The sequence below is a fragment of the Triplophysa dalaica genome, chromosome 21 (genome assembly GCF_015846415.1).
Source record: "Triplophysa dalaica isolate WHDGS20190420 chromosome 21, ASM1584641v1, whole genome shotgun sequence".
NCBI classification, from domain to species: Eukaryota; Metazoa; Chordata; class Actinopteri; order Cypriniformes; family Nemacheilidae; genus Triplophysa; species Triplophysa dalaica.
Window position 1 is genome coordinate 7,921,695 of NC_079562.1, and position 17,153 is coordinate 7,938,847.

The 17,153-nt window shown below is 38.5% G+C and overlaps 3 protein-coding genes across 4 annotated transcripts; 1 reads left to right on the forward strand and 2 right to left on the reverse strand.

Annotated features, from left to right (window-relative positions):
* Positions 1-196: 196 nt before the first annotated feature.
* On the reverse strand, positions 197-6,413 carry cyldb (cylindromatosis (turban tumor syndrome), b). Its single transcript, XM_056734912.1, has 13 exons — positions 5,918-6,413; positions 4,579-4,708; positions 4,053-4,297; positions 3,789-3,963; positions 3,388-3,517; positions 3,196-3,300; positions 2,603-2,682; positions 2,224-2,290; positions 1,955-2,087; positions 1,388-1,496; positions 1,143-1,261; positions 830-1,034; positions 197-695 (listed from the first exon to the last, which is right to left on the reverse strand). Exons 1-13 carry the CDS (start codon positions 6,338-6,340, stop codon positions 478-480), a joined length of 2,139 nt encoding a protein of 712 aa, XP_056590890.1. The 5' UTR covers positions 6,341-6,413; the 3' UTR covers positions 197-477.
* A 1,783-nt stretch (positions 6,414-8,196) lies between these two features.
* On the reverse strand, positions 8,197-12,733 carry tp53inp2 (tumor protein p53 inducible nuclear protein 2). 2 transcript variants are annotated; one of them, XM_056735573.1, is made up of 4 exons: positions 12,626-12,733; positions 9,868-10,147; positions 9,290-9,389; positions 8,197-8,697 (listed from the first exon to the last, which is right to left on the reverse strand). In XM_056735573.1, exons 2-4 carry the CDS (start codon positions 9,989-9,991, stop codon positions 8,442-8,444), a joined length of 480 nt encoding a protein of 159 aa, XP_056591551.1. In that variant the 5' UTR covers positions 9,992-10,147; positions 12,626-12,733; the 3' UTR covers positions 8,197-8,441. The 2 variants fall into 2 exon arrangements, with proteins under 2 accessions (XP_056591551.1, XP_056591550.1); XM_056735572.1 differs by lacking the exon at positions 12,626-12,733 and adding an exon at positions 11,230-11,466.
* Positions 12,734-12,756: 23 nt separating this feature from the next.
* snai1a (snail family zinc finger 1a) lies at positions 12,757-16,025 on the forward strand. The gene is made up of 3 exons (XM_056735571.1): positions 12,757-13,022; positions 13,441-13,950; positions 14,763-16,025. Exons 1-3 carry the CDS (start codon positions 12,947-12,949, stop codon positions 14,945-14,947), a joined length of 771 nt encoding a protein of 256 aa, XP_056591549.1. The 5' UTR covers positions 12,757-12,946; the 3' UTR covers positions 14,948-16,025.
* The last annotated feature ends 1,128 nt before the right edge of the window (positions 16,026-17,153 follow it).

Here is a 17,153-nt window from a genome sequence, read left to right on the forward strand (position 1 = left end):
GTTGGGTGTAGCCCTGTTAAGACATTTTCAATTCAAATGTAGTGTGAAAACTATATAACTATAATACCTTCCAATTCTGCATAATATTAACTATATGTGTTTTATTTATGTACAATTCTCACTATGACATGTTTAATAAATGAATACTAATACTAATACTTTGTTGTATTTAGGACAGACATGGATGACATCAGTGCAAAATCTATTTATTTTCATACAAATACAGACAAAGAATATTACAACTTGGCATTTCTATATTTAAATAATATTTTCCTCTTCCCAAATCTTAAAATCAGAAATTCATATCTCTGCCTAAAATTAATTAACACATTGCTGGGAGGAGTGTATGTTATACAATTCCTTTAGAAATCATAAACACAGTTTGTTACTGTACAGTGTCCAAACAAAACATCATTGTCCTTAATGATGATAATAATGCCACAGCACAGATAACATGGACACAGCAGTCCAAAGATATTAAGTTGTAATGGAAACATCTGTGCTCATTGATGATGCAAGTGGTGATTCTGTGTTCTGATATAGACACATGTATGCATCTCCCAGCAGTCTTTGCACCAGGTCAGTACACTGACTCAGATTTGCTGTGTTGAGCTCCTCTTCAGACTGAGAAAGAAAGTCTGCAACCTCAGGGCAAGCCCTGGTGACCGGAATGTTATAGCCATTGTTATCGTCACCTAAAGATAAAAAGGAGATTGTAAGGGATCGTCTAAATCCAGATCCAGCGTCTGGTTAAAGAATGAATGTTGAGGTACAGTAGGCCTACATTGAAAAAAACAAGTGATCAGGTGTAAATGAGTATGTGATCTACCATATCTGTCGGCCATGCTGTCGAAGAATATCCAGGACCGTGGGTCAGTGCCGTACTTCACGAAAGAAACATAATGACTAGTGTTAATACAGATTACCGCAAACAGCTGCATGGTTTTCCTCTGTACATGTGCATCTGCTGGAAGATGATCTGGAAGTATAAGTTTGTGAGGAGCGTGTTTCTGTCGGGAGGGATGAATGTGAATCTGTAGAAAGAAGAAGAAAGCTTGGGTGTGAAAAACAAGCACTGTGTACACAGGCATGAATTCAAAGACTTAAAGTAATACAGTTTGCTATACAATTTGAGATTGTACCTGTGTGTTGCAGGGGGAGCAATACTGCTTGATTCTGCCTGGCTGGAGCTTATGGTCCATCAAACACTGGGCACACTCATAGTTAGCTAGACGGCCACACAGAAAACATTGCCGGGAAGCTGCCAGAAAGTAATTTATATTGAGAATTTTAGGGTTGGGGAGATATTGCACCTGCTTCCACGAAACAACTGTTATTAGGTTCAGAAAGGTTTACTTATTACATATTGAATGTTTGTTAAACTCACAACAATGCAATAAGTCTGTGATGTCCAACTCTGTTGAGGGAATGATTTTAGAGAACATCTTAAACTTCTTTCCAAACCGTGGCATCTGAACTATAAGGCACGATGGAATCTAAAGGAAAAATATGCTGAATTAATAATACACTTTTGCTTGGTGCAGAGGTGTACAAATTATTGACACAGTGAATCAAGCCCTTCCCTATTTCTTGTGTAGAACACAAAAATATATTTTGAAGAATGTTGGTAACCATGCAATGGTGGTACCCATTCACTTCTGGACACAAAACTAATGCAAGTCAATGGGTAACCATTGTTCGTTTACCAAGATTCTGCAAAATATCTTCTTTTGAGTTCTGCTCAAGTTTAAATGACAAGAGGGTGAGTAAATGATGACAGAATTTTAATTTTGGGGTGAACCATCACTTTAAATATGGACCATGACAAATAAACAAATATAGTAAAATATAAGTGTGGCAATCAATCAAACTTTTTGTGTCAAAAAAAAGCTTGCTGCTGTTTAGTTTTTAAGTTTTAATCTTATTTACAGTAAACTATAAGATATTAACAAACCTCTTCAAATTTGAGATCACTTGACACCAAAGAGATCTCAAGCAGCTGTTGAACTGAAGGCAACACTCCCACTTGATTCTTCTCTACAATTATCTGATGTGTATAGGCATCTTGCGACAGCTCTCCATGTGACCTAACAGAGCAGATGTAAGATTCATCTATATGTATACTGCATATGCTGTGTCATTTTAGAAAAACAATGTTTTGATTCCAGTGTATGTAGCAGCTTTTCATAAGACGTAAAATATATGGGAAAATAATAAACAAACCTAAATTTGAGCAATGGCTCCAAGTGTAAAACATCTTTTAGTAAAATGGTGATGAACTCCTCTGGATCTGTAAAAAACAGCAGTAAAATGTCTTTCAGTATAAGGTATCAGTATATTGAAATATTTGAACAAAATCAGGTTCAGTAAAACTAGCAGTTCTTGTACTGTGCCATACTACGTTGAAAAAAACTAAGTATCGCTTATCCATAAGCTAGGTATTCCATACAGGCACGTGTAGCAAATTGGTCTGAATCATTATTCACTTCTTTGTTTTGTTTCATTTATTTTGCATGACTCAACGGTTATCACTCTAGTCTTATCTGAATCATTTTCCATTGTGTGAATTAAAATGAAGAAGTGTTCACTACAGAAGAACTACCTTTCTCTTCCGTGGTAAACGATTTACAGCCCAGCTGTTTACGAAAGTTCATCACACTCTCTGCTGGAACAAAGCCAGATCTGTAGAGAGGGGAAGAGGTTATGTCTAATGAAATGTGAATACACTGATGACTTTAAACACACAAACCCTATAAAGTGTGTTATCTTAAAGGAACATTTCACCTAAAAATGAAAATTATGTCATAATTTACTCTCCCCCATAGTTGTTCCAAACCTGTATAAATTTCTTTGTTCCGCTGAACAAAAATGAATATATTTAGAAGAATGTTTAGATCCAAACAGTTCTGGGTCACTATTGACTTTCATAGTAGGGAAAAAACAACTATGGTTGTCAATAGTGCCCCAGAACTGTAAACTTTCCCATATTCTTGAGAATATCATCTTTTGTGATCAACAGAACAAAGCATTGTATAGAGTTCTGGAACAAATCTAGGGTGAGTAAATAGTGACAGGATTTTTATTGGGGTGCATCCCAATACAATACAATTTAAGCATCTCATACAATGCTATACAGTAGTATTTCTTGTTTTTTTAAATACACATAGATTGTGGTGTTAAGGTTATAGGTTTTACCTTCGTAAAGGGTTCACAATATCTCGTCTTAAAATGTGTGAAATACCCTCCTCGCTGTCTGCTGATGTGTTAACTCCATCGCAAGCGCTGGATGATGTAAACAGACTGTAAAAGCATTGAAAATGTGTGAAATAATATAAATGCGCAGGGTATTATAGAACACTACATAAATATGTCTCTTGAGGCCCTTACCTAAAGAGAGTAGCATCTAGATAACATGAGTTGAAGTGACCTTGAATCCCCCTCATTCTGCCTACCAGACGGGAAAAGATTTCCGGCTCACCAACAGGAGGGACATTGTCTGAATCCTCAAGGCTTGTGACTAAACAGAAAAAAATAAACAGTGTAATTTCTGCTGCTCAAAACATAACGGCAAGACAATAGTTATCATCTAACAAGTTTTGGAAAAACCTTCCTCTTTTGACCAACAGGTTTATAACTAAAACCAACTGTTGCTGGGTCAAACTAGAACAAAAGAACAACGATATACCACAGAGCCAACAGCTTCATATCGGAAAATTGCCCTTCCTTAAACTATTAAGGACTTTAAAGAATACTTTAAACAATAAATAATGGAGACCTGAGAGTCTAACCTGAATGAGTCTCTGGTGGTTTTGGAATCCCATTCAAAGACAAGTTGAACTGAAATCTACTGTCTGGTTTGCACTGGTTCAATGGCACAAACACGGCTGTGTTTCCTGTACAGGTAAAATACCGCTTGGTACCAAACACACCATCTGTATTGTCTGACGATATAATCTCACAGTCCTAAAAAAAATATATGTTTACGTACATTCACGATAACAGCAGGTTTTGTTAAATAAAATAATAAACTGTGAATCAAACAGGCAGCTCACCAGTTCAAGTCCTGCCCAGCCATTTTTCTTCCCCTCTGGGACTCCAATCCACCTGATCACTCCATATATAGTCACTCCATTATCAGACATGACCTCTACCATGGATCCCACCTCAAACGAACAATCAGACAAGACCTGAAGGGAGTTGGACACATCCTGCTTGCGGGATATACTTCCTTTTTTTAAACTGTGTGACTTGTAAGCTGGAAGTGAATTGATGCGAGTCACAGCATTCCTGTTCAAATCTAAAACAGAAAAAAACATGGGTAGATCATACAGTATGATGCATCACCTGAGCTAACATCACCTGGCTATTGATATTTTCACTTGACTTCATTCCTGACTCACATGAATAATCCTGGTATAAGGTCTGGTATGCAGTACGCTAAAAGTTTGTGCTATGAATTGTTCACAAAGCTTTCAGACTGCATTCTATAATTCCTAAGACAGCATTTCTAGTTTCAGATAACAATCTTTCATGCACTGAATGTTGGGGTTAAAAAGTCAAATAAGATGTGTTACTGACCCGCAGCAGAGTTGATTCTCAGTGGTTGTCTGCTGTTTAAATGTGATGGAACTACTTGCACAATGTCTACAGCGCTAAACACAGGCAGGGACACAGCCTTCTTCGACAAACTATCTTGTTCAGCAGTGTCCTGTATGAACATTTTACAGCATGAATGACTTTTCCGCAAAGAAGATTCTATATATTGAATGTGACTATTAAATAAAAAATTATAGGCTATCACATATTAAAAGAAATAAGCACTTGATTTTATTATTTAATATATAGCATTATTTTCCAGCATATTCAGGAATGGTTCGGGAAAACATACAACCAACAACTGCCCTGAGTGAAAATTGCATGCTTATATTATATAATATTACCAGTGGCGGCTGCTGATCTTTTAAAGAGGGGAAGCTCATTTTCGGCCTAAATCATAAAAATTGTCCATTTATTTATATATAAATTCTGCCCTACGTTCCTTTTCAAGAAAATGGGGGAATGAATGAGAAGGAAATCGAGTCAGCCGACCTAAGTAGCTGATTCTGAACGAAATTGTTTTCGTTCGAGATGACCGTGTTTAACGCATTTTTAGTCAATAAAATGTTAACATAATAGTACATATATTTGACCACTCATTTTTTTGACAATTATAGGGGAAGCTGAGCTTCCCTTGCAGTCTTAAAGAAATCCCGTCTGAATATTACACAGCTATTGTTTTAATAATTATTTTAAAGGGTCATATGTGCGAACACGTGTTTTTCTGTGTCTTCGGTGTGTTATATGTCGCCAATGCATGTTTTACACAGGTAAAATAGCTCAAATTAAAGTGACAGAACAAAATATGCATTCTATCTAAAAATGAATGTTCGCCCAGACCTGCCGAAACACCTCGTGTAACCACAACCCCTCAAATCCACGTGAGTTCGTGGTATGACTTGACTTAGACCGCCCAAATGTATTTGCAGGTCAGTACTGTCAGTACAACTGCTTTGGCACCTGACGTTCCAAATATGGTAAGAGGGGTTACATTTCCGTCACACGCTTTCAGTATTCGACCAATAACTACGCACTGGTTAACTGGCCAATCATAGCAAACCTCTTTTCAGAGCCATGAGGTTCGTGTTTCAGAGAGGCGGGGCAAAGAGCTTTTACAAACAAGCAAGGTATGTGAAAAATACATAGTTTTTAACCTTAAATCGTGTATACACATTGCATTACATCTAATTATATTTTTTTGGGCATAAATCAAATTTAACCAAATAACTATTTTTTTTTGAAAATCATGTTAATTGAAGTTAATAAAAGTTAATTGAAGCTCTTTCCGCATGCACACAACTGCCTATATACAACTCCTCACCAATAACTTCAGTTCAAATCCCAGCATGTGTAAATCTCCTGTCTTGTCTTTCTTCCCGACTTCCATCAAATTCTTCACCAGGCACGGCTGATAATCCTTCTTATACTTAACCACGACAACATCATCCTGAGCGAGATCACATATCGCACCGAAAAGCTGAACATGACACAGGAGGTCCAGCCGGCGGCTGGCGGGGGAAACGAACAGAAGCAGCTGAGCCTGGTGCTGCGAGAGCGGGTACGTGTCGAGCTTCTTCACCCTCCCACTACTTTTCAAACTACCACTTCCTCCATAAATCATTCCAATCAAATCTCCCTCTGGTGTCTCTGCATCCTTACGCCATATAGAGCCCCGGCTAAAGCCCCTCTTGCTTCTCCTTAATACAATAAAGTATCCTTCGTTTGGTTCTTCCTTCTGTTCCATGTTTAGTTAGAAGTCAATGTTTGATCCACGCAGCATTCATGACATGTGACAGCGGTCGTGTCGTGAACGCCGAGTGAACACTTGTTATCTATGTGATAGTTGTGATGTCACGCGCATTCCAGTGTTGAGGATGACACTGCAATGACTTGTCCCGATAAACAAAGAGAATCAAAACACACACAACACGTGACTTTAAAGAGTAATTAAGAATAATTTAAAAAGCTTATGAATAATTCCTTTAATATGTTTTATCGTGAAATAAAAAAGATGTGATCCACTTACATGTATAGTTCCAATCATGTTTAATAACCTGTTCATGTTTTCCACACAGTTTTCCATGTTTTTTTTTTTTTTTTTTTTTATGAGCATCAGCTCATAAACTTAAAGGAAAAATGCAGATACTGCATACATTTCTAAAATTGCCTTTCTACCCGGAAAACACATGATCCCAAATATCTGTTTCCAACCTGATGAGCTTGTCTTGTAACTTACTTTCATTGTCAAAGTGAGATTGTCAACAGTGACCTGGGACAACAGTTTGTCGTCTATGGGGAAATGAGACGTTTATGCACCTTACTACTTTGTGAACATACAAAACAGGCTCGGTGTCCGGTTAACAACTTTCTTCAAAATATCTTCTTTTGTGGAAATATCACTCTTTAATTTAAGATATCTGAAAAAATATTGTAGCAAAGGACAGTTGAGATCACCTTTCAACAGTATACAGGCATGTTTATTTGAGCAATATATTTTTATGAGTGGTGTGCAATGCTTCAAAAAACCCAAAGAAGAGAATAATCAAGTATGTGACCACAAACTCCCCTGTAGATTTTTGCATAAAATATTACATATTGAACTCACAGCTCTTTGGGGTGGCTCATATACCATCATATACCAACATTACGTGGCTTAAGTCATCTTTTCCATTCTTATCTACTTCCATGAGCTCTGAACTCTCATTCTGCCTGCTTATAAAGTATCTTTTAAAGCAGGAAGATGTTAGCCAGACTGGCGTGTCAGCAAGTACAATGAGACAATCTATAAAGATAATCTAAAAAAGCCTGCCTTAAAGACTCTTATGTAACTGGGAGGAGGGCCCTTACATAATTTTACCACTTATTAAGGCTTTACACCTGAAGGAAACATTTTTTGCATTAAAGCAGATGTGCAGCTTCAGGTCACTGATAAGTTCTGTTGCCACACCATCATGGTCTTGTGATGTTTATGCTGCCATGCTAACATGGTTTCACCAAGAAACAAAGTAGCGCACCAAAATTGATAGTTCCACAAAAACAATTACAACTTTCTCTACAAATTCCTGTTAGTTCAGGATAGTTCACCCAAAAATGAAAATTCTGTTATCATTTACGGAATCACTCTTGTCATTTCAAACCTGTATGTCTTACTTTAGTAAATGTAGATATAGAGGTTGATAACCGAAATTTCATGTTAGGGAGAACTATCCCTATTGAAATCAAGTTAAATGGAAGAATAATGTCAAAAACACCAAGACTTAAAATATTATACTAATCCCTCTAGTGGTCATTGCAGTACCTTGCAGGTGCAACGCCTTTTCCCTATATGATCAAATAGGGCTTCATGTCATTTTGGGGTTGGGTGGTTAGTGATCATCGCTTGCACAAATGAAGATCTAACAGTGTATATAGATTTTATATCAGAAAATGTGATTGTCAAACCTTTTAAGTAAGACACAGTGGAATAGGATACATTCACTAGGGTGCTTGCTAAATCTGTCAAATTTAATAGCTTGTTTAGCAAAGTCATTTGATTAATTATTAACCGATTACGTTTAGTTTCTGTATTAGTTAAAACAAAAGAAACACAAGAAAACCAAAGTCCTTTAAGCCTTTATTTCTGCATGACAGTCATTTAACAGTGCACTGGTGGGCAAACACACTTCCAAGATTTTCAAGTAGCCAACATAACTTTGGAGACATTTTAGCTGCCATTTGATTTATTCTACCATACATGGTAAATAATAAAACAGGTAAAATATCACAAAGCAATTTTCCACCATGGTGCTTGCATGTTTCTGTTAAGTGCACTACTAAGTGTTATGTTGACTCGCTCTTTCTGCACCTTAGTGCTTGAGGTTACGATGGCGGGGCTGGTGCAGAATCACACGGTGTATCCGAGAGCAGTGTTGAGGAAGACGCTGACGGACATGGTTCTGGCGCTGAATATAATAACGGCCAAGAGTGTGGCGGTTGGCTCTGGCCTGAGCTCGCTGTATTCTGCCCACCTGGGTCACTTTGACAAGAGCACCAGCCTTCGAGGCAAACCTCTGAGACACTCGCCCGCTACCCCGAGCGCTAGGAACTTCTGGCTCTTCCATGCTTTGGATAGAGATCAAAATCATTAGTGTTTGACTTTTTGGTTTAAACCAATCAATACAGACCATTAATGACTGTCAGTTAAATCCTCTAAGTGAAAATAAACACCCTGTTAACACCTTCTGGCGTCCATCTCGGGTAAAACGATCACAGGCAGTCAGAAAGACCGATTATGGTTGTCTAAATGCATCTACTATAAACACCTGTGAATGGATTTTGAGGGCTCTATACATAAAACACATCAGTGCTTGTTGATGTGCATGTCTTGCAAATGTATATTTATTTAGATTTTCCAAACGTCTATGTTTTAAAAACCTTTAGTGGTCACCCAAAAAGAAAAAGTTTGTCATCATTTATTTACCTTTGTGCCATTCAAAACCTGTATATGATTCTTTCTTTTGTGGAAGGCTGAAGAATATACTTTGATAAAAATAAATCCATACAAAGGAAGTTAATGTTGTTTGGTTATCAGCATTGTTCAAAATATTGTCTTTTGTGTTTTTCAGGTTTTGAATGACATCAGTGTGAATAAATAATGAAAGAAATTTTAGGCGAATCAATAGTCCTTATGAGCACATTTAGTGGTAACATTCACCTTGCATCATTGACAAATTTTGCAGCACACTTCTCTGTGTTTGACAAGCTTTCTATTAACGTAATCGATCCCTCGCTGGCCTCAGAGAGAGTCTCTCCTTCTACATAGAAAAGAAAACAAAGAATATATATATTTTTTACAGTTAAAACATTTTACCATCTGGTAACTCGAAAGATATGTGAATGATTCATAAATAATACTAGTCTACATTCACATTAGTTTTACCTTTTAATTGCCATGCACATTATCTTTTAATGCCTCCAACATTTAATTATTTTACTAGTTGTCATTGTAATTACATATTTCTATAATTGACACGTAATTCTAGAAACATAAAAAGATGATTTGGTCTACCATACCCCATTATAAATCATAATATAAATAAGCTGAAAGTATTTAAAAGCTTTCCTGTAGATCAGTGGTAAGAGCATTGCCTTAACGACGCAAGGTTGTGGGTTCGACCCAGGGGATTGCACATAGCTATGGATATATGTATAGGCTAATGCAATGTAAATTACTTTGGATAAAAGCGTCTGCCAAATGCATAAATGTAAAGGGTGTTTTTTTCTAACACTGACCAGATGCATTGACCAGGAGCCAGCCCTCATCGTCCACCTCTGGAGACCCCGGCTTTGGTACAGTTGCTTCCTGAGTTGTTTCAATCCCACTTCCAAACAGCAGATTTGTAAGCCGTTGAAACATTGTGTTAAATTACGTGTGATTGTACTGAAAATTGCTGATGTGCTTGCTTTTCTGGTGAACTGGTTAGTCTAGTCTCACACTTGTCACTGATGTTACCAGCCCGAGGGGCCCAGATCCAAATGTCACAGTCTTAGTGCAATACTGCTTCGGCCCAACCTTTGGCAGAGAGGAAATGTGACATTAATGTAAACATATGGATTGTAGTCCCTGTTTCGAAATATCTCACTAACTTGATTAAAAACCACACAAGGAAAGATCAGGCCAAGAGCTATTTTTAACTTTATAACTCATATTGAGGTCAGTCACAAAGCTCTTGTGCGTCAGACAAATTCATAATGATCAGAGCAACTTTATTCAGGGTTGGCAACCATAAAGTATTAATCAAAAACCACAAAAGCGAGATAAGCACTTCCTCACATAATGATGTTTTGAACACAATGAGCCTAACAACCTGCACACTCCCATTTGAATCACGTGTTTTTAACACATCAGTATCAGATAAATGCTCAGTTATGAATATTATTTAATACAAGTTGTTGATCAGAATTCGTGTCGCCAGGAAGATGCTTAACTCTGACATAGATATCACGCATTCAGTGAATACACTGAACTTAATTTGGGGTGTCCATTGTTGTACCCCAGCTCCATTGTTGCCATCCATCTGTCGTTTTCCAGCTGGGGGGAGTGCCATTAAACAATAACAACAATTTTCTCAGAAATCTCGCTTGGAAACATCCCCCTTCGTGTAGAACTGATTCAGATTAAAATACTTATTGTGCATAATTCACGGTTCATTATTTATGAAAGCACTCTTTCCGTTTGACTTTTGGATGAATTTGTCTTGCCCTTTCTTCGAGAGACAGTCTACATTCTGAGGCAAACACACGGGTCACTGTTTTATCAGTACTCGTATTAACACATGTCCTAAATATGCTATACATCGCCACAGGTTATAGGGGGATGTGGAAAGACACCAATGGTAATCCTCCACATTCACAAAATATTTAGTTATTCTATGAGTACGTAAATACATTTCTTTGTAATATGCACATTTCGATGAAAATGTCAAATGAAAACATTGAATTAAACCGTTTGAGAATGGTGCACCCCTTGAATATGACTCGACACTTTGAAATCGACCTTCCTATTTAATATAAATGACCGCAGCTTCTAATAAAGCTAATAAATATATGCAATTATTCAGAATTAAACATACATATTATAATATTAAAACATACCTGTTTGTTTACACCGCAACGGATTTTCCAATGCACGAATAAATGTTTATAACAGCTAGTTTTTCTTTTCGCTATTATCAGTTATTGCAGCAGATTTGTGATAGCGCAGTACAGATCCCGAAAACAGCTGATAATAAAAACAACACTGGGAGTTGTGGGGCACGCCCACTTGCGAGTGCTTATCCAATCAGATTCGTACACAAACCAAAAGATGGGGCCCGAGTTTAAAGGGTGCGTTGTCTGTTTTTCACCCTCTCTGAACGACGAACGGTTTTTAAAACTACACCCCAATACGGATTGGTTACCCGCAAGTAACGCTGATTCCAGGTCAGTTAGGGAGCCAAGGAGTTGGTCATATCTAAGGGGCGTGTAACATAATTTGAAAACTGCAGAATGGGGATCAGCAGCAGCAACGGACTGTGGGAACATACTGGGAGACATTTTTTATTTATTTTTATTTTAAAGATTATTATTGTTTTAAATTTGTCGATCCTTGTAACAATTTCCAAGAATCTTTTTAATTTAAGCACAAATAATCATTAAAATAACTATATTTATGCGTCAGAAAGAAAGGTGTAGTGCGTGTGGGGGACATATATACTTATATTTATACATCGTACATTTATCCATAAAGCAGATGTTTTAGTCCAAGGGTAACAAAAACATTTTTATTGAGCTATATAAAACTAATGGATGAACAATAAATACATAAACAAATAAATAATGAGAGTGGAAAGCGTCATTTTATAAAGTACTCCATCGTCACTATAAATAATATTTAACAGGACAATACAATTATTTTCGAATTAATATATTTAAACTATTGTGTTCAATGAACGTCATAAAATATTGTGGACAAAATGGTCCTCCTTTTGTTAAATGTTAACTTCGTAAGAATAACAGTTGTGTTTTAATAGTCGTAAAAAGACAGGCATGATGATAGGTAGAAAAAACGTATCACCACGAGGTGGCGCTATAATCAAACTTATTCCTGACTCATCCTGTCGTCTCTAGCTATTAAAAGTGTTTTGTGCACTTGTCAGTTGTTGAAGTCAGTACTTCATAAGCTTCTCCACAGATGTTTGTCTAGTTATACTTTACATTGGCTCAACACTCGTTTAGAAATCATGGTGATTCTGTTCTCAAACGCTGCATGTATTCAATAGGTTTTTTTTATAGGAAGAATGCTAGATTTACGCAGTACTCACTAATTATATCATCCTTCATTATGTAGACTTTGAAAATCGCCAGCAATCCCTTCACAAAAGCCTTTATTTAAATGAACTGCCTTTCTACACACATTGACTTAGAGTTGTGAAGTAGACAATGAATTTTGAATGCCTAATTTACATGATCTTGATAGGCACGAATTAAACAATTCGTGTGTGTGTATTACCTGTGAAGTGCGCTTCACACCTAGGCAGCAGTCAAGTGCTGAGTAATTAAATGACGCACTGACGACACCGATTGCTGTAGGCTGTTCTTTTGGGCGGGTCCAAGTGGACGTATACCCACCAAGTCTAACAGACTATTTTAAATAAGTACAGACTCACTAATTGTAGGTCAGTTCTGCAGATCAGCGTTCTGCATTGCGAGGTTTGAAGTTTGTCGGGGTCGATATATTTTGTACGATATAGACTTTTTGGAGCGGAACATCCCTGCGTGATTTTACCCCTGAAAATAACTGGAGTGGATTGCTTAAACTTAAGCGCTCAGCATGCCTCGGTCATTCCTGGTAAAGAAGTATTTCACCAGCAAGAGGCCAAACTACAGCGAGTTGGAATGTCAAAATGGTGAGTTTTTGCTACTTTTGAAACGAATTTCAGCCAAATATAAATACATTTGAGGTGTGCAACAGTATCAACTGTGGTGTTAGTTATGTTGCTGGGCATAACGGAGAAAAGCGTCTGTTTGGAAGTGTATACATTTTAACGAACATCGGACATATTAGGAACTGTGTTTTGTTCCTCGATTTTTTTTTAAAGGATGTCAAAAATATTCCTTGTGAAATTCCAGACACAGCGTCTTTTTTTAGGTCTTGTGGTTGCATCCATGAGGTGCACATGTGTTTTTTTGGTTGCATATCTTGTTCAAAATGCCGAAACATAGCACTTTTTACTTTAAAATGTCTCTAAGAGTACTATACTTTTAATGATCTCATAACTCAATGCTAATGGTTGTAAGACTCATTGGGTTCTTATTTGTTTCCAGATACCTTGCCAGACAGATACCCACTGGCAGAACTTCCACCAGTGAACAATGACATTCCTGTGACTTGTCTGACCACCGGATTGGTTTGGGACGTCAGCTTGCTACCTTCCCTACATGACCCATCGTCCCCAACCACCCTCTCTACAAGCCAGGGCCCATTGGACCTCAGCTCTCCTTCCAGTGTCAGCTGCAGCAGCAGCGGGGAAGAAGATGAAGGACGCACGTCAGACCCACCGAGCCCAGATTCCTCGGACACGTACCATCCCCAACAGACCAGCAGGCCTAGGCGCAGCAATAAGAATAGGGCAGGGCAGAGGGACGACAAAAGCGAACCCCCCGTCCCTGCCACACGGCCAGCATTCTTCTGTAAGCACTGTCCTAAAGAATACAACAGCCTTGGCGCTCTGAAGATGCACATTCGCTCACACACACTACCCTGTGTCTGTCCCACCTGTGGAAAGGCCTTCTCACGGCCATGGCTTTTAAGAGGACACATTCGCACACATACAGGTAAATCAAATTATTTCATCAACTCAACTTTAATTTTTGCTCTTATATATATATAAAGTGATAGTTCACCCAAAAATACAAATTCTGTCATCGTTTACTCACCCTCATGTCACTTCAGAGCTGTATGACCTTCATTCTTCTGCAAAACACAAAATAAGCTATTTTGAAGAATGTTGTTAACTTGCACCCATTCACTGGCATTGGTGTTGTTTCAATAAGTGAATGGGGACCAATGCTGTTCAGTTACCAACTTATAAATATCTTCGTTTGTGTTCCTCAGCAGGAAAAAGTCAGACAGGTTTGAAATGACAAGAGCCACATGCAGACAGATTTATCATTTTTGGGCGAACTATCACTTGATGTATATATTTGTAGGATTTTCAAAAATTAGTTTAATGTAACTGAGGAAATGTCTTCCATTATGTTTGAAATTCAATATTTCATTTATCAATGACTGGATGAATGCAACACAGTTTAGTGATGCACTCACAAGTCAGCATTCAATGTAATTGCTTTCCATTGATCGCTCATTGTGTTGACGTCATCCTAACAATGTCACAATAGGACAATCTTATCAATCAGTTGTGTGAGAGCGGAGATAAGCAGAGATAAGTTGATCAAGAATGCTAGAAAGCAATGGTTATCACCCTGCTTGAGTGGTCACTTGTTTTGTGTACCTAAACTCAGGTCTAAAGGCTAAATTCAACTTAACCCAATCAGTCCGCTTTGTGTCGGCACTCACGTTTCTGGTGCAGGCGGAAAAAGTCTACCTTTAGCCAATTATTCTTATCCCTTTTTGTTTTGTTTCTTAGGTGAGCGTCCATTTTCTTGTCCGCACTGTAACCGTGCCTTCGCTGACCGATCGAACCTGCGGGCGCACCTGCAAACCCACGCAGATGTCAAGAAGTACCAGTGCGGCACCTGTTCTCGCACCTTCAGCCGAATGTCCCTGCTGCAGAAACACACCGCAGCCGGCTGCTGTCCTTCCACAGCCTGAGCCATTTTATGAAAGAAAGCGGAAGAGCAGCCTTTCTGTGTTTCCAGGAGGTGATAATTCAGGACCTTGAGAAATAATAATAAAGACTGTTTGTTTCTTCTCGACAACAACGACTTAATACGGGACCGGAGAGGCAAAACACAACTGAAACATTCGAGCTGACTTTTTAAAAACAACATGGTTGATACTTTTCCCATTGCCACATGGTTTTCTCTTAAGCCAAAATACTACAAATGAAGGAATATGAATGTGTTTAAGTATAAAAGCTGTTTTTTGGTGGCGTGCAGTGTAGGAGTCCTCAACCACGGACAGCTGCTGACAGGTTGGGGGTGGGCTCACTATGGTGGGGTATGTCTCTCAGCGTGACGCACACACACTCAAACATTTGCACACAGACAGACAGCTGTTCTGTGGTGCGGAGGCAGTGTGCTAACAGGTGTCCTGGCCCTGACCGGCACATCTTCGATAACAGGTGGCGTCTGCCCATTTCTCTAGAAACACACTCTGGGAGAGGCGTAGGAGATCAGTTTGTGCCCTGTTTTTTAAGTGGGTTTTAGTTGGTTGTAACCTGCATGTGCAAAATTTGCCTTGATGTCGACACTTATTTTTACTGAAGCCTGTGCCTTTCACCACATGTACCACTCTCTCTCTTTCTTTTCTTTATCACTTTTTTTTGTATCAGGGGACAACGTTTTAAAATGCACTCCAGTTTACCAAAGAGTATTGATGTCCTGTGGTTTTATATTATTAAAAACACGACCGGACAATTGGAAGCAAAGCCATGTTTTGTAATTTAAAGCTGTAATACCTCAATGTTTTTTTCTAGCAATGAGATGCAACACTTCTGTATTTTACCTTCACAGTACATAACCAGCGATATTTTCATATTCTATTCACTCCGCGTGCGGACATGTCGAATTTTATGTGGCTTTTTATTGACATCAAAAACTGTGCATGAATTTTTTTCTTAAAATTGAGTTTGGTGCAATTTTTTTACCTCTTTTATTTTTAGCGTACACTTTTTCGTATTTCATGTCTCTTTGTATTCGTCCAAACATTTTCATCCAATAAAGTAATTTAAGTTTATACAAAAGTGATTTATGTTCATTTGCCACAAAAAGCAGGGACGCAGGAAATGACTACCGTCAAGGACTCATGTCATACAGCCGGTGCTATTTGAAACTGTTGAAATGCGTTAATAGGAAGTATGGTGCTTCATTTCCAGTGAATAGAAGTGACTCATGGGCTTGTAACTGTGATGTTTGCTGGGTGGCAGGTGAACAGGTGAATTAACTGTGACAGCACAGGGACAAATGTGTGCACCTGCCGCGCGCCACAATGCCACCTGTCACCCGCCACGCAAACACGCACTCGCTCTCGGCAAACAAAACGGTTTACCCAGAACTGACTCTATGCGTATGGATGTTCGTTGATCTCTCTATGCAAGCATCGAGAGCCGTGAATCCTCTCTATATACAAGGCATAAAGATGTCATTGTGGCCTTATGGTATTTTTGTCCTGTGAGTGCTCTGTGTTCGTTCAAACTGTAATTTCGCCTGCGAGGCAAACCGATGGAATGTCTTGCATAAATATTTTCATGTTGGAAGCTTTGCCTATGAGCGAAGCTTGATGTAAGGTGCTTCTAACCTCAAAAACTGGCTGGTTTAACTGTAATGCCATAAAAAGACCTATGATTGGCTCTGTGCTTGCCATGGAGTTGTATAAATTAGGCTTTAAAAAGTTCAATATTCTCTTGTATTCTTCTGAATGTTAGTAAGTGAAATGTATGTCTACATAAATCAGACTAAACTTTGAAAGTCCAGACAGTGAGTCAGCTGCTGTCAAGAGCGTAAGTTCCCTCAATGTTCAGGCACCAGTCAAAGTAGTCGCTTGTGTAGATGATGAGGTCAGTTCTTCCATTTGCTGTCCCAGATCTGAAACGTCTGAAAAAAGCGTTAGTTTAAGGAGCTGCTTCCTTTTTAGTCACCCAGCCACTCACAGACATACACAAACTGAGGAATGCGTGCGTCAGGTGCAGACATGTAGTTTATAATGTGTAATCGTGGGGGATGCAGGTTTGGAACTGGAAGCGTCACCCCCCAGACAAAGATTGTTGGTGATCCACTTGGGGTTTAACCTTTTTAGGCGCCGTGGAGGAACTCAATCCCACAAACGCTCAAGGAAAGGAAAACATCTGTATGAAATG